This window comes from Pipistrellus hanaki (assembly GCF_964339955.1).
Source record: "Pipistrellus hanaki genome assembly, chromosome: 8".
Lineage (NCBI taxonomy): Eukaryota > Metazoa > Chordata > Mammalia > Chiroptera > Vespertilionidae > Pipistrellus > Pipistrellus hanaki.
This window is the reverse complement of record NC_140510.1, coordinates 43,729,679-43,754,428: the sequence shown is the minus strand read 5'-3', so window position 1 is coordinate 43,754,428 and position 24,750 is coordinate 43,729,679. Positions and strand designations below refer to the sequence as shown.

Genomic DNA, 24,750 nt, shown 5'->3' with positions numbered 1-24,750 from the left:
TGGAAAGTGTTCTATAAACGTTGATATCTGCTTGCTTTCATCTGCAGTCTTTTTAGTCCTCATTGTTTGTGAATATGGATTTTAACAGAAACAGGGTTTCTAAAGAATGGATGGGAGCAGATGTTGCATATTTGGTTTTATTTTGCCTACAGACATCAACGAATGTGAGCAATTTGCAGTGTGTCCACAGAACTGCCAAAATACTAAAGGGAGTTATGAGTGTTACTGTGCCGAAGGCTTCAGGTCCTTTAGTGGCATCCATGGACATCGGTGTGAAGCTGATGGTATGATGAATTCATGTTGGGATTGATTGACTCTCTGAGAAATAAATGCTGATGAGTACAATATACCAGAAAATAAATTTTAGACTTAATGTCTTATTTTTAATTCATCAGTGACTTCTGTACCAACACCCATCCTGTCTCTTCTCCCCTTTCCTTTCTTGCTAGATTAAAAAAAAAAATACAATTTTCCAACAAATAATTAGGGATTCAAGCAAGAGTCAGGTATTACTTTTTATTCTGGACTTAGGCTCTTGTCCACCTTGATAAAAACTTAAGAAGCTAGAAAAGATGTCATCTTCCAGAAGATTCAAACAATAAAAGCATTCTTATAGGATGGTCAATAATAATAAGGAAATTAATGAAGCTCTCCAACTCCCACTCCACTGAGATCAATGTTTGAGGCCCTGTAATTCAAGATGGATCACAAGAAAAGTCACATTCAATTGAGGAACATCGAAGACACCTTGTTGACATATCCCTATTTTATTGTTCATGGACTAGTGATCACAGACAGAGAGAACGAGCCAGAAAACCTGGCACATTCCAAATTTCAATTATTACTTCTGCATTTTAGTTAATTCAAATATCTGAGAATCAGTCTCACAAAAAGCAGTAACAAATACTATATAGAAATGTACAAAAGAGAAAGATTGTTAGGTTAGAAATATTATAGCCAAAATTTCTAGGGGTCTGATTGAAATCAGCATATCCCATATTAAGGGGTATAGGATATCACAGTCTTACAGATTTGAATTTAAAGTTTGTACTAAGGTTTAAGAAACTTGATTTTAAAAAGTGGCATTTTACTTTAAAAAGTAATGGTAAAATGACTTTAATTTCTTCATACAAATTGGGCTTTTAGTGTGTACATTTGATTAGCACACTTAAGTGTTTTACCCGCTAAACATTTTTGACAACGAAAACTAGGGCAAAGGCATTTGAACAGTCAGTCTGGTAATTAAGCAGCAAATTTAAAAAGTGGTTCAATCTTTTAAGGAGATGGCTGCAATAAATTAGAATATTCATATAAAACATAATAATGTCAAGATAGGAAATTTATAAAATAAACTTCCAAAAGTTACTTAAATTTGATTAACATTAGGCAAGTATATAAAATAAAAAAAAATTAGACATTGCAACTCAGGATGGGTCCCCATTAAAATAGCTGCTTTAGGTTAAAAAAAAAAATTAAATCAAGAACAAGCTGTTGTTTTTCTTTGTTTTTTGTTTTGTTTTTTGTTTTGTCATTAGCTCGCAGCTAAATTGAATCATGGAGCTGATTACTTGTTAAAAAAATCATAAAATCTGTCAGGAAAGAGTTAGGAATGAGGACTTACTGGTAAACTTTTAGTAAGACTATACATAATTGTATTTCTTCTGTGAGACTGAATGTCTACCATCTTGTCTGTTTTATTGTTGGTAAATAAAAATAAAAAAAATAGTGGAAAAGAGGACACTTCCTAGGGAGTCTCAGTCTTGCCTTACTTTAAACTGTTGTCCACTGAGGACAAAGAATAAAGAATGGATAATGCCCCTAATAGAAATCCTAGCTTTCCCCCTGAATGGAGATAAGAATGGATTATGAAGATAGTCATGGATTTTGCAACCTCATTGGATAGATAGCTCTGTCCAACTTGTTAGCAGAGATGGATTCTTATAAAACCCTATTTTTTTAAAGGGGGGAGGATAGCTGCTATTTTATAACCTACTTTATATGTATAAAAAGTTCAAGTAGATCTCAAACAGATAAAGCAACCTTTCATTTGTAGGTGACCCCCCTTTGTTGCTACTTCCTGAAAACGTACGAATTCGAAAATATAATCTGTCATCAGAGAAGTATGCAGATTATCTTGAAGAACAAGAACGTATTCAGGCTATCGATTATGATTGGGATCCAGAGGGTATATCTCTCAGTGAGTATGAACTTTGACATTTGTCATTGATAGTAATGGAATAATTGACTTATAAGGTGTTGAACCTCCGGGAATTTATTTGTAATGAGTCAATTTTGTTGCATGAGTGGAAGCAGAGGCTTATTCTATCCAGCATGCTCCAGATACCTTAGCCTGGCCATAGGTCCCAGCCAACCTTTCCCAAGTTCTCACTGAACCTTTTTCCATCCCTGGGGATGATCCTTTCAGTACCATTTATAGTCCTTTGTTTAATATCACCTTGTCTTTGCTCACACAGATCTTGTTCATCCCCTCTGTTATACACTTGGAAGATTTCTACTAAAACTTCAAAGACCCAATTCAGATGTCACCTCCTCTGTGACAATTTCCGTAATTCCTCCTGGCACAGTTTTGAGATTGGTCACCCCTGAGCCAGTAACATTTTATTCATGCTTTTTCTAAAGCACGGGTTACATTGAGTATAGTTATTTGTACACATATTTTTTCCCAACCTCTTTCTTAACCATGTGCTCTCTGGAACCAGAGGTTGAATCTAATGCATGTCTCAAAAAAATTTAGGTGCTCAAAAAAATTTAGTTTAATAATAAAAAATTGAATAATGCTTATGTGGAGTCTTTCATGTCTCTGAATGGTGTGTGGGACATGGTCATGGGGCGGCAGTCAGGAAACATGCCTTCTATGCCTGTCTCCCTCATCTACTGTGTGACCTTAAATACTTGTAACAGTTCTCTGGGTCGCCATTTCTTATCTGTAAAGTAAGAGCAGAAACCTCATTCTGCCTGCCTGCTTCTGAGAGTTGTGTTGAAGATCAAATGAGATCATAGATATGAATATGCTTTGCAAACTATCAATAACTGGGCAATGTGTGATTTATTATGTTTTTGCACAGTTATGCAATACAATAAGCTTTTTAAGACTAGTATATACCCAGAAAAGTATGTGCTTTAAAAGTCACAATCATCCTATGCTTTTAAAAATGCCTGCTGCCTGCTATCTTTTAGTTTGTACATAAAATAAGACTTCACATCTGCATGGCTCCTTGATTGTCACTGTTACTTTGTATGATTTCAAACTCTCAACAGCCTTCCCCTGGTTTACCTATTTATTCTATTTTGTAAACTAGAACTTCATCCTACTGAGAGAAAATAGGCTCTTGGCTGAAATGTATTTTAATGAATTACCTTTAAATAAAAACAATTAAGTCTGTATTAGTGTTCTCAATTGAAGCATGTGTAGCTAATAGCTATTCAAGTATGAGAGTTTTTGAGGTTTGATCATATGAGTATAGTTGAATTATTACTAATATAGGACCAATGAGGAGGTATAGATGTCAATAAATGAACTGTATTTCATCTAACTAGATCCCAGGTCCTGTCTTACCTGATGTTCTTACCATGAAACTGACGTGTGTGTCTTGCCTCTGCAGGTGTCATATATTACACTGTGCTAGGGCATGGCTCTAATTTTGGTGCTATCAAACGTGCCTACATCCCCAACTTTGAATCTGGCAGTAACAACCATGTGCAGATAATTGACCTGGGCCTGAAATACATAGTGCAGCCAGATGGATTAGCAGTGGACTGGGTTGGAAGGTAAGTTTAGTGTACATTCCCCTCTTGCCCATTCTACTTACCTGGTCAGAGCTCCTTCCTGCTCTCCTGGGCACGTGAGTTAAGCTGGACCCGGATATGGGTATGCTCAGCCACTGGTGCAGCTGAGGAATAGCTGTGCTTGCAGCCATCTCTGCATACACCAATGTGTCCTATAAATATTATCGTTTACGAGAGGCCTGGTGCATAGATTCGTGCACCTGTTGGGTCCCTCAGCTCGGTCTGGGGGGATCAGGCTGAAACTGGCTCTCCAACATCCCCTGATGGGTCCTGGATTGTGAAAAGGTGCAGGCCAGGCTGAGGGACCCAACTGGTGCAGGATCAGGGCCTGGGAGGGACCATGGGAGGTCTCCAGGGCGTGTCCAGCCCTTCTTGCCCAGATTGATCAGCAGGACCCCAGCAGCAAGCTAACCTACTGGTTGGAGTATCTGCCCCCTGGTTGTCAGTGTGCGTCATAGAGACTGGTCGAATGGTTGGACACTTAACATATTAGGCTTTTATTATATAGGATGTGCCAGAAAGAGACTGGGAAAGAACAAAGGTGAAGACTATATTTATATCTAGGAGAACATTCTTGCCAACAGGGTTCTGGGTCCAAAAATTAACTTGTATGGCAGAACTGTTCGTTTTGTGAAGAAATGGGACATACAATTCTCCCAGTAAAAGTTGGGATGAAACATTTTTCTCTGTGGTAATTATTTCAGGGAGGAACAATCCACACCTTGTGTTTTGGGCAGGCTCTGTTGTCTAAACAGATTGGAAATTTGACTTTGCTGTCATCTTTGGGTTGTTTATTAATAGAGATATCGGCTCCATTGTCCTCTTTTAGATGTTCTAGAACCCCAGGGAGCAGAGACACACATTTTGGATGATCTCTAAGGAAGAACTTTTAAGCAGGCCTATCATAAAGTAGATGCATGTGATGCAGACAGATGTGGAAAAGTCAGTAAGCTCCTTCTTCATGGAAGAGCCTTGCACTGGAGTGGCATTGGTGGCAAAGCGATAACATTAGAACCAGAGCTCAGGCGTTCATAGAATCCCCTGTGTCCTTGAAAGGGAACTAGCAGTGGGAAAATGTTTGCAAGGGAAGGCTCAGGCTTGCTGCCCTCTGGGAGAATGGAGTCACTTGTCACACTAATTAATTTTTACCTTTAAACAACTTGTCTGGTGATCCTGGAAGATTTCAACATCTCTGAAATTAATGAGGTCCCCACTGTGCCTGCAGGCTAACAGGAGAAACTTTTTCTAGCATTTTTCTGCCATAAATCAAGGCCTCAGAGAATCAGGAACTTGAAACTCTTGACTTCAACACTTCCTCCTCAAAACCAAGCAGGCAATGCCAGATCTGTTTTCCTGTTTGAAGTTTTACTTCTTTCTCAGCCTTAATGAATGAGTGAATTAAGAAACAGATGGAAATCTTTCCGGCTGGGAGAGACTGAGAACTGCAAGTCCTAGAGATGGAGAAAGGGCAGGATGGCCTCAGTCTTAGGGATGGAAGAAGGGAAGGATTTTGCCACAAATTTAAGGATGGAAGGACAGAATGGCCCGGCTGAGTTTGTTATTTTGAAAGGCTACTTCCACTCACCCTTGGGACCGATGCCAGATTCCTACGGATTCCAATGGGGTTCTTTGCTGAGGAGGAAGCCGATTCACGGGCAATCAGAATGAAAGGGCCATCCCAAAATTGCTTAAAGCTTCTTCCTGGAAGTACATGTCTCATAAGAATGCCAGATGTGAGGTCCATCTTCATTTGATCCTGGCAGATTCAGCTGCTTTGACTGATCAAGCAGGAGTCCCCTCTTTTGTCTCTTCTCCCCTTTTAACCTTCCACAGATGTCCCCTTGGCAATCCCTAGTGGGGGAGACTATGCCCAGGTCACTAGCATCTGAGTAGCTGTCGTGCCAGCTGGGATTTCCAAACTAAATGTTCCCACCCTCGGAACTCCTAGAAGTGACAAGTCTAGACTTTTTGGTTGTTTAACTGTGTCCCTTTAAATTCAGGCATATTTACTGGTCAGATGCCAGGAGTCAACGGATTGAGGTGGCTAAACTTGATGGAAGGTACAGAAAGTGGCTGATTACCACCGAACTAGATCAACCAGCTGCAGTGGTTGTGAATCCCAAACTAGGGTAAGTACTTGAAGGAACATTTAATGTTCTAGATATTTTCCACTTGGTTTCTAAAAAAAAATTTACGTGTTTGATTATTTTTTTCTAATTGCACTAAAATTGTCTTTTGACTTTTTTGGAGTGACATCTATGACTGTTTTCAAGAATTATGCCCAAAAGATCATTTAGGATCAAGTAGGCTTCAGATCAATGCTGTATAAGGGGAAGACCTCTGGCCACTTATTTTCCAGATCCCAGTTAATCTAAATTCCATACATTCCTCAAAAGAACTTAAGGATGGATCTATACCTGATGATTGGTTTAGACTAGAGGCTGCAAAGTGGTGGCTGGTGGGCTAATATGGCCTAAAAAGCACATTTGACTTACTGAGTTGCTCATGTTTTTAAAGTTTTAAAAATCTGTAGTTGAAAATCAGAAGTGATAACACTAGGTAGGTATGATTTCCTTGATGTAGTGTTGCTTCGAATTTTTAGACAGGACTTTGTCTGCCCTTCACTTCATGTTTATAACTGCTCTGCTCCATGCATTTATCTGGCTTGCTTGATCCTTTCTAGGGATTTGAATTGGCACAATCCCTGGTATACTCAATTCTTTCATAATTAAGTCTTAATTGGATGCAAAATAATACCTTTTAAAAGAGTTTGATTGTAATCTCCCAGAGGGTAGGATCTGTGTTTGATCTCTGAGACATCCCAAACACAGAATAGTACCTCTCGCACAGAGGCATTCAATAATATTCTCCAAATATTTTTTGAAGAAGGAACAGCTTTTTTAAAAATTACTTTATTGATTAAGGTATCACATATTTGTCATCATCCTTCCCATTCACATCCCAAACCTCCTCTCCCCATGCATACTCCCACACTCCTGTTGTCAATGACCACTGGTTAGGCTCATATGCATGCACACAAGTCCTTTGGTTGGTCTCTCTCCCTTATCTCCACCCTCCTCTACCTTCCCTCTGAGGTCTGACAGTCTGATCGATGCTAGAAACAGTTTTTTTAATGATGTATATATATTTAAAGGGTCTGGCTGTATATTGTTGGGCAGGGCTGGCCACTTTCTATTGAGAAGGTGCAGTTTTCAGAAAGGAGAGATCACAGATGCCCCAGCTGCCCCTTTTCTTTCTGTCTTCTGAAGTATAAAAACAGCATCACTCAGCACTAGGGCTCTTAGAAAACCAGTTGACCTTCCTGTGGGAAGTCTATGCTCCACTTCAGGGGAGAAGCCTCCCTCGGTGAAATGCTACAATGAAGAGACTTTCTGTTACAGGCTTATGTTCTGGACGGACTGGGGCAAGGAACCGAAAATCGAGTCAGCCTGGATGGATGGGCAGCATCGGAGCATCCTGGTCCATGAGGACCTCGGTTGGCCTACTGGTCTTTCTATTGATTATTTGAACAATGACCGCATCTACTGGAGTGACTTCAAGGAGAAAACGATTGAAACCATAAAATATGATGGGACTGATAGGAGAATTGTTGCCAGTGCAGGTTAGAAATAGTGCGAATTTAATGTTCAGTAATCAATTATTATCTTTCCAATCTCTTTGCCTATTTTCTGAGAGGAACCCTGATTTTAAGAAGTGGTTTATGTTAATTCTTAAATATCACTTTCCCCTGCTGATTTAAATGCAAATGAACTCCTTAGCAATGCTGTAATTAAGTTCTTTTTGTTCTTTTTACATATTTTTTTTAAAAATGCTCTCAGCAGCAGATATTAAAATAATTGAGGTTCCAGTTGAGTTATCTTGAGAGAGGAGGCGGGGTAACCCATGTCTAACCACCTGAGACACACTTGTTCTTATCATGCTGGATTGTTCATTTTACACAACTGGAAACACCTAGAAGGAGACAAACATTTTGCTTTCTTATCCAGATTGTCGAACTGCAGGAATCCAGCACATACCAGGTTTTCCCGATAAACTGTATCTTGTTTTCGAGGAAAAAAATTCTCTGCCATACAGATTGTTTTCCAAAAGTAAAATAAAATCAGCAACTTGAAAGTGAGCAAGTCCCCTACCACTGGGGTTAGCCAGTGGGCCTCATTTAGTTTAATTTTCGTTATCTTGATCTCCCAGGAGAGCATGCTTCTGTGGTCTCGTGTACTGCCTGACTGTTCTGGATTGTCAGGCATTGCATTGTGACTAATTCACGCAGAATGAAGCCTGACACGGGGTCGGGTTAGGTTCTCTTTTCAGTAACCTGTTTTTGTTTTTTTTCTTCCTGTGGGTAAGCAGCAGAGGACCCTTACAGTCTTGACATATTCGAAGGCCAATTATACTGGGTATCGAAGGATAAGGGAGAAGTATGGACACAAGATAAATTTGGGCAAGACAAGAAAGAGAAAATGATCACTGTGAGCCCTTGGCTCACTCAAGTTCGAGTCCTTCATCAACACAGATACAATCAGTCAGGTAACCATTAACCTTGGAATACGGTGTTCCTCATTCTTTCAAATTAATGGCTGTGGTGTTGGAAAATGTAATGGATTATAATAGTTTGATCTCTTGGTGCATGAAAGGTGTGTGTATGTGTGTGTGTGTGGGGCGGGGGGTTTCATTGGAGGTTGGATGAAATTATATATGCCACCAGCAGATATGAAGTAATAATATTTCAGTTCTCGCCTTTTGGAGTTATGGGTATGTATTTCCAGCCACAGCATCCAGCAGGCATCAGACCCCTGATGACAATGAGTTGCCTTAACAAGTCACAGTGTGGGTCTCCTGGACATCATCAGTTTGACCCATTTCTTGCAACGAGGCTAGTTGAGTTATCCTGGGCTGTGTGAGCCTTAGTCTGAGATTGTCAGGCCCACGCACTTCTACCCCTCCCCACTTTTCTTATTTCCTTAGTTCCGGTTTCCGCGTCATCAGGTTAGCTGTTAGATGAAAGGGAAAGGACATTTTTGAAGTGAGAAAAGGACATAGACTCTTAAATTCTAAATGTCAGATTGTCGTGTCACATAAGGAAACTGAGGATAGGAGAGATTCAGTAACTCATATGCGCAAGTTGCACAACCAACAGATGCACTTTAAACTTAGGCATGATTTTAAGATTCCACTGAACCCAGAGCTCAACGTCTTTCTGTTCAGGCTGTGATCAGTATACCTCGATCCAGGTTGAATTCTATCATGGGGGGACCTTCGATTAGTTGCTTCCCTTCCCATCCCTGTATGCAGAACAAAGGTGGAGTCTGCAGTCCCTTTAAGTTCACTGACCCTCTGAGACCCCGAATCAGACTTACCAAATTAGAACTCAGAGATAAATCTCCCAGGAGATGACACTGGTGGCACATGCCCTTTCTGAGGCTTCACTGACTTGTGTTGCTGATAGTGATTGCTGGCTCTCCAACCCATTTCCAAAACATCCTAGCTCTCCTGTCCTAATCGCTCCTGCAACTCTCACCCTGGATGGTTTTAAAGGCAGAGCACCATTTTTACCTGGTGAGCCTCTGGCCCCTGTGGAAAAGGCTGCCCAGGAATCAGGCAGAGGAGAATCCTGAAAATCCTGCAGGAAAAGCATCACAGTCAGCTCAGGCTCTGGCCCACTTTACAAAGTGTTGAGTGCTGCTGTGTAAGCCAGAGACACAGCTCAGCTGTGCCAGGTTAGATGTGCTCTGGACCCATAGTTCTAGTTTCGCATGCATTAGACGCATCTAGAAAGCTTGTGGAACATATTGCTGTGCCCCACCCACAGAAATTCTGATTTAATATTCCTGAGGTGGCCTAAGAAGTTTGCATTTGTAACAAGTTCCCAACTGATGCTAAAGTTGCTGGTTCCAGGACCCCATTTTGAGAATCCCTGCTCCAGGCCCTGCTCACAGTGTGGGCCATGGGCCAGTAGCATTGGTATCCTGTGGGAGCTGGCAAGAAATGCAGGCTCTCAGGCCCTGCCCAGCCCTTTGGAGTCAGGTTCCCAGGCGTCTTGTATTACATTAAAATGTGAAAGCTCTGCCTGAGAGAGCTGAAGAAATGGTAATGGAATAGGTTCTGAACGAGGCTTTTGGAATGTGCCTTTTTATTTTATTTATCACCATGCCTTGTCTATGGTTACATTTTAGGTGAGAGAGAATCAGGATCACAGAATGTCAGTGTGAGGAGGAATTTAGAGGTCATCTAATCCTTTGATAAATCATAATATATGCTAAGGTAGAATTTAGATGACTCTGTAATTAGGTGAGGGACTTTTTAATAGTGATAATGGAGCTCTATTTCAGACAATTGTAAACATCAATTTCCATGACTGGGCCACCATCCTTGTGAATAGCTCCCATCTGATTCTGATAATCACAGCCCGGAAACCCCATTGTCTTACAAATAAGGAAACTGAAGCCCAGAAGGAAGTTTTCCTTGGAGGGTGAGAGTGGAAATCACATCCAGTATATGTTTTGGATGGACCACACATTCTGACCTACCCAAATGTGGGCAACGATAGATCTTGCTGTAATAATGGAGTCTCTTAGTGGTTTTTTGGAACTATCTCAAATTGCTTAGCACTGATTAGTTTTTGAGGTCACCCAGTGGTCAGGCACCTATCTGTCAAACCTGCCAGGGCAGAGATAGTGATGCCAATAAAAAAAGTGAGTGGTGTAGAAGTAGGGTGGAGGGCACAGGGAGGGACTGTGCCACTTTGGTGGGTGGCAAGGGATGGCAGTGTACATGAGGGTGATAGCCAGGTGGCACATGGCCTAGAGGTGCTGGGATGTCAACTGTCAGGGCCACGACTCAGTGGATGGGTATATCCTTGGTTGGGTTAATCATTTCCGCCTCAGAACCTAACCGTGGTTCTCTCATCTGCTTTTCAGTGCCCAACCGCTGTAAGAATGTCTGCAGCCACCTCTGCCTCCTGAGACCCAAGGGATACAGCTGTGCCTGTCCCCAGGGCGCCACCTTTTTGGAGGGGAGCATGACTGAGTGTGATGCAGGTAGGGACACTGCCCGGACAGCCTCAGGGGCCTGGGAGAGCCGTTCTGCCTTCTTCAGGAGATTCCCTATTTACGCTTCACCTCCTTCAGGAGCCTGAAGAATCCTGTGTACTAGGTCCATTGCAGAATGGAGAAGTGATGGCTAGGAGGAGGGAGGAGGTGGAGGAACTGTGTTCCGATGATTTCTGAGAATTATTTGCTAAGAACTTCAGAGATAGATTCAGTGCCCATAAATCTACAGTTGTGCTGTTTTGCAAAGACATTTTGAAAATGGAATTTTCTATAAGGCCTTCTTTCCCTTCCCACCACATTCTGGATGACTACTCGCCTGAGTCCATTCAGCCTTACCTGGGTTCCTTTAGAGGGACGACCTGGCTCCTGAAGTGGAGGCTGGGGGCTTATAGAGGGGAAGGCTGTTTTCCTCACATGCTCATGTCAAAGTTTTGACAGTTGCAAGGGACCACATTATAAAATATACCTGTGCTGTTGGGAGAGACCAGAATAAATGCTATGGATAACCTATGCATGGCAAGATATTTTTTCAATGATTCTTAAGGAGCTAATAAGCGAGGGGAATAACTAGTGTCTATAACTAGTATACAACACTTGATACATTCTTTTAAAAAAATCATACTGCTCTTGTTCACTAGTGGCCCATTTAATGGCTCACATCCCCCAGTTTTAGACAATGGGGAATGAAGAGGATTAAGGCACTACCTTGTGACTCTTCCCAACCAGGCTGAAACATTGGCAGGTTTATAGAATGAACTCAGGGTAAAGAAACTGCTTCCCTCTGCCTCCCTTCCCCTATTCCAGGGCTATTGGGCAGATATTGGCAAGACTATACTATTTTGCAATATTTTGAACAAAATGACAATTTAAAGCTTTTGAGACTTGTTCTATGCTCTAGATGGATGTTCTCACATTTATTACAATCTCACATTGAAGGAGTAATGTCTAGGTTGTCACTTCATCTACTACTTTGCTCACTTACATGTATTGCCAAGTGGATTATATTAAGAGTCTCATTTAAAAGAACTTGAACCAAAGGTAGCACATTAATGATGGTAGTCATTTGTATGTGATCTTGGTTTGGTACGTTAATCAGTTTATTTGACAAATATTTACTGAGTGCCTACTATGTGCTAAGCACTGTTCTAAGGGTTGGAGATTGTGAGCAAAACAGACACATTCCCTGCACTTGTTAAGCTTATATTCTAACAGGACAATAAATTGAGAACCCCATAAATATATGTCAGGTGGTAAAAGGAGAAAACTAAAGCAGGGTAAGAGGGGTAAGATTGGGGTGGAAGTGGGATAGACAGTCCCAGAAGTCCTCTCTGATGAAGGGTCCTTTGAGTAGAGACTCAAATTGAGGAACTGTGCAAGAAGGGTATTTGAATAAACACACAGTACTTATTGAGTATCTTCTAAGTATTACACATGAGCACACCGATGACCCACCAGGCACATCCAGAGAGCACTTAGGACCTGAGCTGGAGCAGGGACCCAGAGCAAGGGCAGTTTTGAAAGACTTGAAAACTGAAGTCTCTAACCAGCTGTATGTCAAGCATCTCCATGTCAGTATCTACATATCTGTTTATTGGTTGATGGCTCGCTGATACTTCAGAGCTTTTAGTTGAAGTTTGAAGGTGTAATTGAACTCTTGATCTTAATGGGTTCACAGAGGAAAATTATGAATACTTCAAATGAGAAGGAAATTCCTAAGAGATTTTTATTTATTTTTTACTTTTATTTATTTATTTATTTATTTATTTATTTATTTATTTATTTATTTATTTTTTTACCATTGTTCCTTTGAACTATTAATGTATGTTCTGGGGTCTAATTGTTTTTGAGGGAAATTATATAAATTGCTTCCTTTTTCCACCAAATGTATGTTACTCTCCAAGACCTTATTATTGATAAGGAAATTCATCTAACTGAAGGGAAAGGGAAGGTTTTCATAGGGAGAGTAATTAGATGCCCTGCCCCCAACCACCCCACCCCCACCCTGGGCTGGAAGCAGGATTGCCTGGTGTGGGTGCTTTGCTGAGTATGGCCGACTAACACGTGCATGGCTTTCCCTTTCTGCAGCCGTGGACAATCCTATCACCATGCCCCCTCCATGCAGGTGTATGCACGGAGGAAATTGCTATTTTGATGAGAATGACCTCCCCAAATGCAAGTAAGTCTGAATGTTGAGGTCTGAGCTGTAAGATTTGCTTTTGGGGTAATCCAAGACCTTAAAGTAGCCAGAAAAACAAGAATAGGAACCTTGCTAGTTCACTAATTATCCCATCTTAACCAGCTTGCCCTCCCTTGGGGAATCCACAGAGAACTAAGGCAGTGCTTCTCAAACTGTATGGCATCTAAGGTCCACTGGGGTCTGGATCAAATGCCCCACCTACCTTGTTCACAGGGATTCCACATTTCTAACAAGCTCCCAGGAGGTGCCACAGAATTGTGGGCCACCCTTGCGGGGGGGGGGGGGGGTGCGGGGGGGGAGAGAAAGGAGTTAGAAAAATGACAACTACCACATTCTCCTACTCATTTGGTCTTGTTAATTACAACTAGATAATGGGAGAGGGACTGCTCAGCAGAGCTGCTTCAAGACTTGGTAAGGAGAGAATTGTTGAGAAAGCTCTAACACAGAACAAGATAAATAGAGGTCTTTAAGAGTAATGAAATCACATCAAAGGAAAGAACACAGTAATGGTTTCCATTTTTACTCCTCAAGGAAAAGTCCGATGGATTAGAGAAGACACCAATAGGTTTATTTGATGAGGTTGACCTTGTAGATGCCACAGTATTGCATTGAAAGTAAATTTCCAAAGTCAGATTACAGTTCATCCTGCTCTTCATCTCTTGGCAGAATAAATGGAAGTCATGCGGGATATATTATTCAACATATAATTTACTGTCAAACTTCTCTCTACCTCAGGATGTGCTTATAAAATTGCAATGGACGCCTAAGAAGGCAACATCTTGTGAACAATTCTTTTCCTTTCAGGTGTCCCATTGGCTACATGGGAAATTACTGTGAAATAGGGCTTTCGAAAGGCATTTCTCCAGGAACAAGTAAGTTTGAAGATTATGAGCTATCTGGAAATAGTGCCTAAACTGAGTGCTGTTTCTGTTCTGTGTGACCCCGTCTTTGAAGAATAGATGGGGCTAGCCCCCAGCTTCTACAGCGAAGACTGCTCTTCTCCTTCCCGTGTTAATGTGTTTGCTTCTTCTCCCCTCCTCGATGGCAGCGATGGCCGTGCTGCTGACAGTCATCCTGATCATCATCATTGGAGCTCTGGCAGCATTAGGATTTTTCCACTACAGGAAAACTGGCTCCCTTCTGCCCTCCCTGCCCAAGCTGCCAAGGTCAGTTTCATTATGTGCGACATTGATTTTAGAAGTCTGTGTGATGGGACCACACAAGAACATGAACTTAGTTGTGTATTGTTTATTTTTTAAAGTAAGTAAAGTACAATACATAGCTCACCTGTTCTGCAGAAACAAAAGGGAGGGAACTTAAAGCAGTCACTTCAACTCACAACTTCTTAAGAAAGTGCTTCATAGATACCTGAATGCAAATCACATTTTCTAGTCCAAGTGGTTGTGCCTGCTGGTGGGCATTCAGGTTAGGCGGAGAGACGTCGGCTGTGTGACGAGCGAGGCTGGCCCTCTATTAGATCTCAAGCTTTGACACTTCCAGGGAGCTAAGGGGATGCTCTAGAGTGGGAACCCCAAACTGTCTTCCTTTTAATAACACTGAGCAATATGGGGGAAAGGGTACTATTGCAAAAGGCTTGTTATAAAAACAAAAAACATTAACCCTGTTTCTATGACTTCTTTTCTCAGCTTAAGCAGTCTTGTCAAATCCTCTGACACTGGGAATGGGGTGACCTTCAGATCCGGAGCTGATGTTAATATGGATATTGGAGTGTCTGGTTTTGGGCCTGAGTCTGCTATTGACAGAGCAATAGTGATGGTGAGTGTGGTTTCAAAATGACTGTGTGAAGGTTCTTTTTTTACTGTTTTACAAAAGAAGCACTTTTTTTATTATAAAAAATAAAATTAAGCAAGAAAACAAAACAAAATTGTATATCTCTCAGAAAAAAACTCTTCACTATACATACAAGCTAGGAAACATTAGGTTTGTTGCAGAAATGTGCCGAAAAATGGTAATAAAGTTGAAACTTCTTTTGCTCTGTGCCATTCTGTTGAATTGGTATCCTAAGTAGTCTTAATTAAGTTTAATTAGAATCTCAAACAGATTTTTGGGAGAGGAGGGGAAATAGAGCATGATATTCTCTTCTTATTTGATGACCTTTGTATTTTTAAAGGAAGGAATAAGGAACTATATGTTCGCTGGTGTTATTTATTTTCCCACCAATGTATAGTGATGAAATAAACAGTGATTTTAGAGTCAGCCATTGGTTGCAATAATAACTGCCACCTTCTAAATATATATTAATAGGCATGGAGCTTGACCTCTCTGTACAATGGGTACAATAATACCTGCCTTCATCTGTATAAAATGCCTCCTGTGAGGACCAAATGGGTATTTCATGAGTGGGCTAGTACAGGTTAATCAGTATAGGGAAAGCAATTTCAGCATTCTGCCTTTCCTCCAAGCTTTCATTTTTGCCCCTGCCCCAAAGCACAAAATTATCTCTTCTTTCTTCTTTCCCCTCCCTTCTTCTCTACTTTGCTCTTTTTCCACCATCCACCCTTTTCTCTGTTGTTCAAACCCAATCCCCAAGTGTCAAGGTGCCTAGACATAGGAAGTATTTCCATTTTCTTGAGCTGACTGGTTAGTGCATTCTGTTACTTTACATCTGTTAGTTTTCATCCCAGGTGCCACAAGAATTTTAAAACACGCCATACTTGACAATTTAGTCAGGGGCACTGACCTCGTTGCCCTTAGTTGGTCAAATAAAAATAAAAAATGACATCAACCAACCCAACAATAGCCATTTGATGTGAATGGATCAAAATTATATCTATTTTTTTTGTCAGTTCAGCAAAAATATCTGTTTGTTTGTTTTTTTCCAATATACTGCCAAATTTTAGTAATTTGTTTATGCGTGCCATGAAATGAAAAGGGTTGAAAATCGCTGCTTTACATAGTGGTTTGCTGGGAGCAGGCCTTGTATCTCTGCTGGGGTTTATTTATTTATTTATTTATGTATTTTCACCATTTTGGGGTAAGTTTGACATAGCACCTAGCATGCCTCTAGGCATGAGGAGAACACCTTCCTGTATGTGTGAATCAGGTCAGTATGGCATAACCTCTTTTCCTTCACCAGAGTGATCACTTCACCATGGAGATGGGGAAGCAGCCCATAGTCTTTGAAAACCCAATGTATGCGACCCGGGACACTTCTGTCAAAGAGGCTCCACCAGCCCAGGTGAGCCCTCACATGGGCCTTTCTTTCAGGTGCTACAACTACTGGACCTCGTTCTTTTGAGTAATGAATGTCCCTGTAGGGGTCTCACCTTTCCTCAGATGGAAGGAAGCCTGTGGTCCAACCCTCAGTTTACTGAGATAACAAGACTGACCCAAGGACATGAGACCTGAATACAACCAGAATCCTGTTTTGTTGTACAGTTGTTGATATTTGACAACCATGCTGGGGGTGCTGACCAAGAACCTTTTCATTGGGGGGGGGGGGGGATTTTATTGATTTTTAGAGAGAGGAAAGAAGAGGGAGAGAAACATTGAGAGAGAAACATCCATTGGCTGCCTCCTGCACTCTGGGGATTGACCTCAAAACCCAGGAATGTGCCCTGATCCAGAATCAAACCGGCAACCTCTTGGTGCATGGGACAACGCCCAACCAACTGAGCCACACAGGCCTGCCGAGAACCTTTTTATTATGAACGGTCAAAGCAAGAAGATTCACTCTGAATCCGTTCAGAGGCTTGGTAAACACAGAGCCTGAGTCACGAGGCTCCCTATGAAAGAGAAATGAAAGAGTGAATGATTGACAGGTCATCATGCAGAGATTTGGGCTGTACTCTCTGTACTGGTATCACAAAGGTGTGATTTGAGGCGACCTCCCTATGCTTGTCTTTCTCCTACTTTTCTGAAAAGTAAAAACGTCTCCAAAGCTGAGAGGCAGATACTGACATTTCTTTGGTGAATCCCCACTGCTCACTTACCTTGCAGAGGAGCAGAGAGAGGAGACAGTGTATGCATGAAGGGAAAACTTTTCATTAGGTCAATAGCCCCAACACCACTTCCAGTGCCTGTCCGCGGTTTGCCTGTGCTTCCTTGGTCAAAACCACTGTGGCCTCAGTGAAATACAGTTTTGGTATTAACACCTAAACTTGTTTTGTCATCATAATGGTACATTTTAACACAAGATAGAAATGTTTATTTTATGAATAGCTTTCTTAAGATCAGAAATATTTGAATCTTGAAAGCATTTCACCTAATCCTCTGGTGGCCATCTAGCAAAACTTTGCTTATATGATAAAATCAATATAATATTTAATTTGGCATTTTTCACTTGAAATAAAATGAAGTAATGTTTACAAACACATACCAAATTTGAGAAGAAATGAAGGGGTGAATGTAAAAATAATAGGAAAAGGAGGAAATTTCTATCTTGTAATTTATTGAATATATATATATCAATGGTAATTTGGGCTTAAGAGGGAATGTCTAGAGGAGTATTAATTCCATTATACCTAATTTTAAAAAATGCAACCCCTGGTAGTTACAGAATAGTCACAGAGATGTAAATTATAGCACAGGGAATATAGTCAATAATATCACAATAACTATGTGTGGGGCCAGGTGGGTACTTGAAACATCAGGAGGACCACTCTATAAAGTACATGATTTTTTAAACCACTATGCCATACATTTGAAACTAATACAGAATAATATTGAATGTAAATTGTAATAAAAATTTAAAAAAATATAAAATTTTAAGCCCTATTAAGCAGTCTGCTGAAATTATTAATTATATTCTAAATATCCAAAGATAAGATTCTTAGTTTACCAGTGATTTTGGCAATAATTCATGCTGTTCTCCCAGGATTTTGGCTGCCAGTGTACAACCAGAGTATCTTTTACCCAAAAATATGGTCCACAGTGGGAAGAAGGGGGCATGGAGAAAATAATAGAAATTGCCGTTACTAAGTGAGAGTGTGACCAGTGGTGGATGTATTTGCCTCAGTGGATTAAGGCATGAGATAAGTGACTTAGTGGCTGGTGCTCCTGACTTTGGGGAGATAGGAGGGGTATTTATTCCTGGGCTCCAAGGTCAGCCTCATATAATAAAATCAGTGCCTGACCATGTCTGTGGGCAAAACAGAACCAAGGACTTGATAAGAAACTTTACAGCAAAATTTCTTTCAAAACTCGAGAATGGCCTCTAATGTTTACACAGGTGACTGCATCTGAAAATGTGGAGAACAAGAACTATGGATGCCCCATCAACCCTTCTGAGATAGCTCCAGACACAAATCCAACTTCCCCAAGTGCTGAAGGAACTCAGGTAATGGGCTAACCTCCGAAAAGGCATGGCATTTGGAGAGGATTTTGGAATTGCTGGGTTTATTAATCCTAGTCAAACTAGGGAGATCCCAATAGGCTCATGGAGCCCAAGATGTGTAGGCAGGCAATAAAGATAATTTTTGAGAAATTATTAGTTGAACATTTTCCCACCAAATCTACACTCTAACATTAAGATGGGAATGATGTTCTTTGTGACATGGGAGATCACACAGGAGAGAAGGGCAGCAGACTTCTGGGTCCAGCATCTTCAGACCAGATCAGTTTAATTTGAGAGAATGACAGAGTATGAACAAAGAGTTCCCTGGGTCAAGGATACATACACAGAGAAGACCCTTTCCTTTCCTGTGTAATGCAGTTTTTCTAAGTGTGCATATTCCCCTAATAATGTATGTTGTTCTTAGTTCTATTACTGTCAGTTAAGTTCGCCACTAGATGGCACTAACTTATACCCTCTTCATCTATCTGTCCACTGTCCAACCATTATTGCCCTCATTGTGCCAGACACAGTATTTAATACTGGAGATTAAAAGAAAACAAACAAACCTCTATAGAGAGCTTCCTTATCATTCCTATAGTCCCTTGAATTTTTTAGATTATTTGGTTTACAGAGAGAAATTCAATAAATTAATTTATGCAAAACTTTTTAAAAAAATATTTTTTTATTGATTTCAGAGAGGAAGGGAGAGAGATAGAAACATCCATGATGAGAGAGAACATTGATCTGTGGCCTCCTGCACACCCCCTACTGGGGATCAAGCCCACAAGCCTAGCATATGCTCTTGACTGGAATCAAACCTTCAGTCCAAGGCTGACACTGTATCCACTGAACCAAACTAGCCAGGGTTTTATGTAAAATTTGGTGTCACTAGTTTTCGTGGACACATATGAAGTATATGAGATCTAACTGTTTGATTGTGGTCAAACTCTTTTACCTCTGAACACCAGAGTCTTTAACGTTTCCCCTCGAGGGCACTATTGGCATATTGGTTGGGATGGTTCTTTGTGGTATGAAGCTATTTTATGCATTTTGGGACATTTTAGAATCCATGGCTCCTGTCCACTAAGTAACATCGTGTGTCCCACAAATGCACTGTGTTAGAAAACAATAGGATCCAGATGTCTCAGTTCTAAGGTTCTATGTCCTCTTTGTGTGAAGTTATACAAAGAAACACAAGTCTCAGGGTAGTTAGAAATCTTATCACTTTATATAATCCTTATTTCTCAGTACTTCAAACATTTGTTCTGCTTGCTCAGGTTAAAATAAAACTAGTAGAGGCACTTGGTTAATGTCACCCTAGGTTGACATTAATGTACTAGAGGCTCACAAATTTATCTTTCATCAATAAATCTGCTCAAGTGACTCAGAACATGAACTCTTACAACTAAGTTCTGACATTTTCTAAAAGTCATGTTGACCTGCATTGGATTTTTCAAGGAGATAAAAAATGAAGATCACCACCATTTCTTTGGTTAGTAATTGCTTAATTCTAGGTAGTCATTCTATACTGAAGCCATGACTTTTAAGAGTTTGGGCCTTTCCCATTTAAGAGTAAGTTTCCAGAGGGCAGACTCTGACATGAATGCCTTCATCTTCCTTTAATGGTGGCCATGTGTAAAAGGCACCCCATAAAACATGAGATACCTTAGCTCCCTGAGAGACTGTCTGTTCCCCGTCTACCCTTCCCTGTCCACTTTCACCTGGCAGCCAGGCCTGTGTCAGCATTGCCACCACCAGCAACTTTTCAGCAAGACAGGGACTATCCATCATAGCCTAGGATGATTTCTCTTTGGATTCTTTCGTTTATGGGCTCTGAGTCTTATAGACATTGTCTACTCTTCTACCTACAATTTAGTCATATAATCTTGCTGTAACTCCATTTTCTCATCTGTAAAATAAAGAAAGTAAAGAGCACCTGGCTCAAAGAATTATTGGGAAGATTATATAGCAAGCTCTCGGTAAATGTTAGTTGTGTTTGTTATCCCTGTAATTACTATGATTACAGGAGGAAATGATGAGGGGAGAAGGGATATGCTTGAGTTGACCAGGGATCAAGATATTTTATGAAATGAGAGTTACAATCTGGCCTTTTCTTTACATTTTCAGCAGCCCCAGAAGAAACCTCTTCCCTATCTCTATCAAAGCTTCTAGATATTATAGGCACACATCCTATGAACTATAAAGTTCAAACCAAGGAAGTGTTTTAAAATTATTCAATGAAAAGAGCCCAGAGTTTCAGTTACTGTTCAGGGACCATTGGAAGAAGAATTGAACAATTCACCACATGGGCCAGCTCACATGGTCCTAGCTCCCAAACTGCTTATTGCTTCAGTGAGAATAAATGCTAAAACCTAGATGGGGGTGGAGGGAACCCATAAAAAAACTCACTGAAGGTTTTCTGATTCCTCTTTTTTATCTAGGCAACAAAGTGGAATATCTTCAAACGAAAACTGAAACAAACTACCAACTTTGAAAATCCAATCTATGCAGAGGTAAGTTTTAACAATTTTTCTTAGCATGGACATTCCTTCTTAGCAATAATCACTTGCTTGGCTAAATCGGACATATTGTCAGAATATTCTGAGCAAATTGGCAAAGATCCATCTTCTTTACACAAAACTGTTTCGGGTCAGGTTGGGGGAGTAAATGGCTAATTCGTGTTTCCTTGTGATCTCAGATGGAGAATGACAAAAAGGAAAGTGCTGCTGGGACTCCACCTCCGTCCCCTTCGCCCCCTGCGAAAGTGCAGGCGAAAGGAACCCCAGCTCCTGCCTATACTGCTACTGAAGACACTTTTAAAGACACAGCAACCCTTGTTAAAGAAGACTCCGAGATATAGCTGTGCTACAGTTATTTAGGGAATAATTAGAAACACACTTTTGCACATATATTTTTTACAAACAGATAAAAAAAATGTTAACATTCAGTACTTTATGAAAAAATATATTTTCCCCTGTTCACCTGTAGTTGGAAATGTCTGTGGAAACTAGGCCTTGTGTGTCTTATTATTTTTTTTTTTTTACTTAATGCCATTTCATATTTTTACAAATAATTATCACAATGTACTATATGTATATCTTTGCACTGAAGTTCTATCTAAAGGTAATGCTATAAATATATTGTACATTTGTAAATTTGGGAAAGATGATCACAACATTAAATTTGCTAAGGAGACTACCTGCTGAATTGGTCGGCGGTCATCCCAGAAAATGATCCAATGAGGAGAGGGTTGGACTTGCGGTCCTTAGCCACGTCTAAGGAGAGGCTCCCTGTGGAATTGCCCGGGAAGGGAATCCAGGCTCCACCCTTAGGTCCATTTTCACACATCAGCACCTACCGTTCCATATCACAGGTAACCTGGTTAATGGGTGCATTGGCAGAGGGAACTGTGTGCTGCACAGACCTCTGGATTTGACTGCAGACACCTCTGATAATGCAAGAGGTGGAAAAAGCGATTCTATTTCACCCTTCTGTGTTATCTGCATTGTCTAACCAGAACACTCTGTTATCACTAGTCACTCAGGCAACATTTTTATTTGCCGTATCTGTGAAAAAAAAAAAAAAAGTCCCATTCATTAAGCACAAGTTAGTTTGCAGAGAGTCTGTGTCTAATCGAATGACCTGTTTCACTTGATGGACCACCAGGTGACTCATGTCCTGGCCTGGCTTCTCAGGTGGTCACCTGCCCTAGACACTGGAGCTCAGTAGCTGAATTATTAAAACCAAATCTGTGACTTCATAAAGTAAGGTGCGAAACAACTAACTGGCTAAGCAAAGCCTCAGCTGGGTTTTTGTTTCTGTGTGTGAAAGTATCATTATAATGACTATTTATTTCCTAAGTTGAACATGAATAGAAAGGGAAACTGTTCTTATTAAGCCTTTTTTTAAAGGTTCTTTGGCTAAACCATACATTTCTATCAGAATGCACTGTAGAGTCCAGCTCTGCCAGGAGTAATGGGTCTAGTCTCTACACTTGGAACAATGGCAGGAATATTCCATTGTCATAAGTAGCATTCCTGATTCTCTGTGCTAATATTGCACATTTTAAAGACAATGAATGAATGAATGGACGGATGGATGAATGCATGAAACATGTACTACTGATTATTTTATTCCTGAGCTCTCAGAATATTTGTTGCTCAGATTTTGAGTGCTCATTTAATTACTTTGAAATGTATGTTGATTAGAAAAGCAAATGGAAATGATGCTGCTGAAAATTTTCTAATAAATGTGTATTTTATCAGACTTCGTTTGTGTAGTTCTTAAGCCTGGGTCATGAATCTTGTTTTGCTATGCAGAGAGCTTGGCGCTTTGAGTGCTAGGAAACCTGGAAAGGGTCCAGGCAAAAGCAGAGGGACTGTGAGCATTCAGCCACAATGGGCCTGGCGGGGGGGAGCTCAGCAAAAAGCGTAAGCTAACCTGTCTCCCTCCCTGAGCAAGCCCATCCCCTTCCCGGCCCTTCTCCTCTCCCCCCTGGTCCCAGTCACGCTACCATTAGCTTCCTCACGCCCAAGCTCCAAGCACCCTTCTTTTACCTCTAGAACTTGTTTCCTAAGCCTGTTTCTTCTTGGAATTACTTTTTCTATCTCTGTGATTTACCTAATAGGAGTTCTCTTACAAAAAAACACACACAATACTACTAATAAAAAAATAAGCCAACCTAAAGGAGACTTTCTCTAGGTTCCCACCTGGACTCTCTGAGTGGGCAGCCCCTTTAATTGCCTTTCAAAGCAATTAAAAAGTTGCACCGCTCCTTTTCCTTCCTTATACTCTAGGCCGGGAACCAGGTTCCCCATTTTGTATTTAACTGTGTTCCAGAGCTTAGCATTAAGTAGCTATGGCCGAGGGTCAGATGGTCACAGCTGGGGAGGGTTTGGTTCAGAACTGGGATTCCGCTTCAGTGAGTGCATTTTGAAGTCCTAACTCGGGGGTGAGGGCTGTATCAGGAACTGAATACCAAGAGTGAAAGGGAGCCGAGAGAACCTGTTCTTGAAAATGCTGGCAATCCCCAGCTTTCATATTTGTCTTAGACTTTAAGTTCAATGAGAAATTGTTCTGCAGAACTTATTTTCTGAGAGTGAGTTTCCTGCTTAAGTTCATTTCCTGCTTAAGTTCATTTCTAGGGCCCTGCAGGTCCCTAGTCCTAAAACCTTTCTTTCCTTTTATCAAAACTTCCTGTTCAAAGGAAGCCTTCAGTGACTCGGAGCCTTTAGAGGGCAGAGAAATGGATTCTGGTCCACGTGCATTACTATCTTGCCTTCAGTTAACAGGAATGCAAATTAATAAAAGCCCTTGGAGGAGAGGGCTTCGCTCACATGAGGGACCTCCTTGTGCTAGACTGGCTTTGGGGTACTCCTTCCCAGGTTGGGTGCTGGCTTCTCCAGCTATGTAGGGCCAAGCCAGCCCTGACTAGCTGTGCCACCAGCATTAACTTTTCCTTTGCATGAGTCGTTAAGCATTTACATACATAACAAACCAATGCCTTGGCTTATTCTGTAGAGAAATAAATCTGCCAGGACAGGCTGACTATTAGTGGTCTGCCTCCTGCTGTGTCTGATTATGCCAGACGCTGGTTCCTGGGAAACAAAAGAGGCAGACAAATGTGAGTTTTTTTGAGCTCGGCTTCAAAACGGAGGGTGGAATCAAACAGCCCAGTTAGTTAACCTATTCTAATTTTTATTTGTAATGTCCTTAATCAAGTGGATTTATTTGTAATTTCCTGTCCTTAATCAAGTGGATGCATGTCCTCTTTCTGCACTCTCATGGACCTTCCAAGCTCACCTCCATTCTAGTCTTGTCACACATTATTATCATCCTTCCAGAATCTCTCTCCTACCCTGTGTAAATGTATCGGGGACAATGGTTAGCTTCCGCTCCAGTATCCATAGCCCCTGATGTTGCACATGCCACTTAATAGATGCTGAATAAACATTAGCTCAGCAAATAAATATAGTCACGCACCGATTTACAATGGGGATATGTTCTGAGAAATTCATTGTCAGGGGATTTCCTCATTGTATGAATGTCATATAATGCACTTAAACAAACCTAGATGGTACAGCCTATTGCTCCTATTCTACAAGTCTGTTTCTAAACAAACATGAAGTTAAATCAAACACCAGGGTCACAGAACATGGCAATAGCAAGCGTCCAGGTAACCGTGAAACCGAATGAGATCATGCACAGAATGTAAGCTCCATGAGGAGAGTGACTTTTTTCATTTGTGCTATAGTCCTAGTGCACATTGTTCTTGGTCGCAAATCCTGCTGAATGAATTATGTAGTATATCACTTAGCCCAGGGCCTGGAGCTCCATCATTGTTGCTTCCCCTCCTGGGAGGGCCGAAGCACAATCAGCCTCAT

At 40.9% G+C, this 24,750-nt stretch overlaps 1 protein-coding gene across 1 annotated transcript in view; it reads left to right on the top strand.

Annotated features, from left to right (window-relative positions):
• LRP2 (LDL receptor related protein 2) overlaps positions 1 to 22,652 on the top strand; it is a 196,811-nt gene extending 174,159 nt beyond the window's left edge. Inside the window, exons 65-79 of the mRNA XM_084892365.1 lie at positions 153 to 284; positions 2,054 to 2,197; positions 3,624 to 3,789; positions 5,808 to 5,936; positions 7,209 to 7,429; positions 8,176 to 8,352; positions 10,743 to 10,862; positions 12,960 to 13,050; positions 13,876 to 13,943; positions 14,120 to 14,237; positions 14,718 to 14,847; positions 16,169 to 16,270; positions 18,263 to 18,370; positions 20,809 to 20,880; positions 21,066 to 22,652. Of these exons, the coding sequence (XP_084748491.1) occupies positions 153 to 284; positions 2,054 to 2,197; positions 3,624 to 3,789; positions 5,808 to 5,936; positions 7,209 to 7,429; positions 8,176 to 8,352; positions 10,743 to 10,862; positions 12,960 to 13,050; positions 13,876 to 13,943; positions 14,120 to 14,237; positions 14,718 to 14,847; positions 16,169 to 16,270; positions 18,263 to 18,370; positions 20,809 to 20,880; positions 21,066 to 21,227 (1,940 nt within the window). The 3' untranslated portion in view covers positions 21,228 to 22,652. The remainder of the gene's footprint in view (positions 1 to 152; positions 285 to 2,053; positions 2,198 to 3,623; positions 3,790 to 5,807; positions 5,937 to 7,208; positions 7,430 to 8,175; positions 8,353 to 10,742; positions 10,863 to 12,959; positions 13,051 to 13,875; positions 13,944 to 14,119; positions 14,238 to 14,717; positions 14,848 to 16,168; positions 16,271 to 18,262; positions 18,371 to 20,808; positions 20,881 to 21,065) is intronic.
• The last annotated feature ends 2,098 nt before the right edge of the window (positions 22,653 to 24,750 follow it).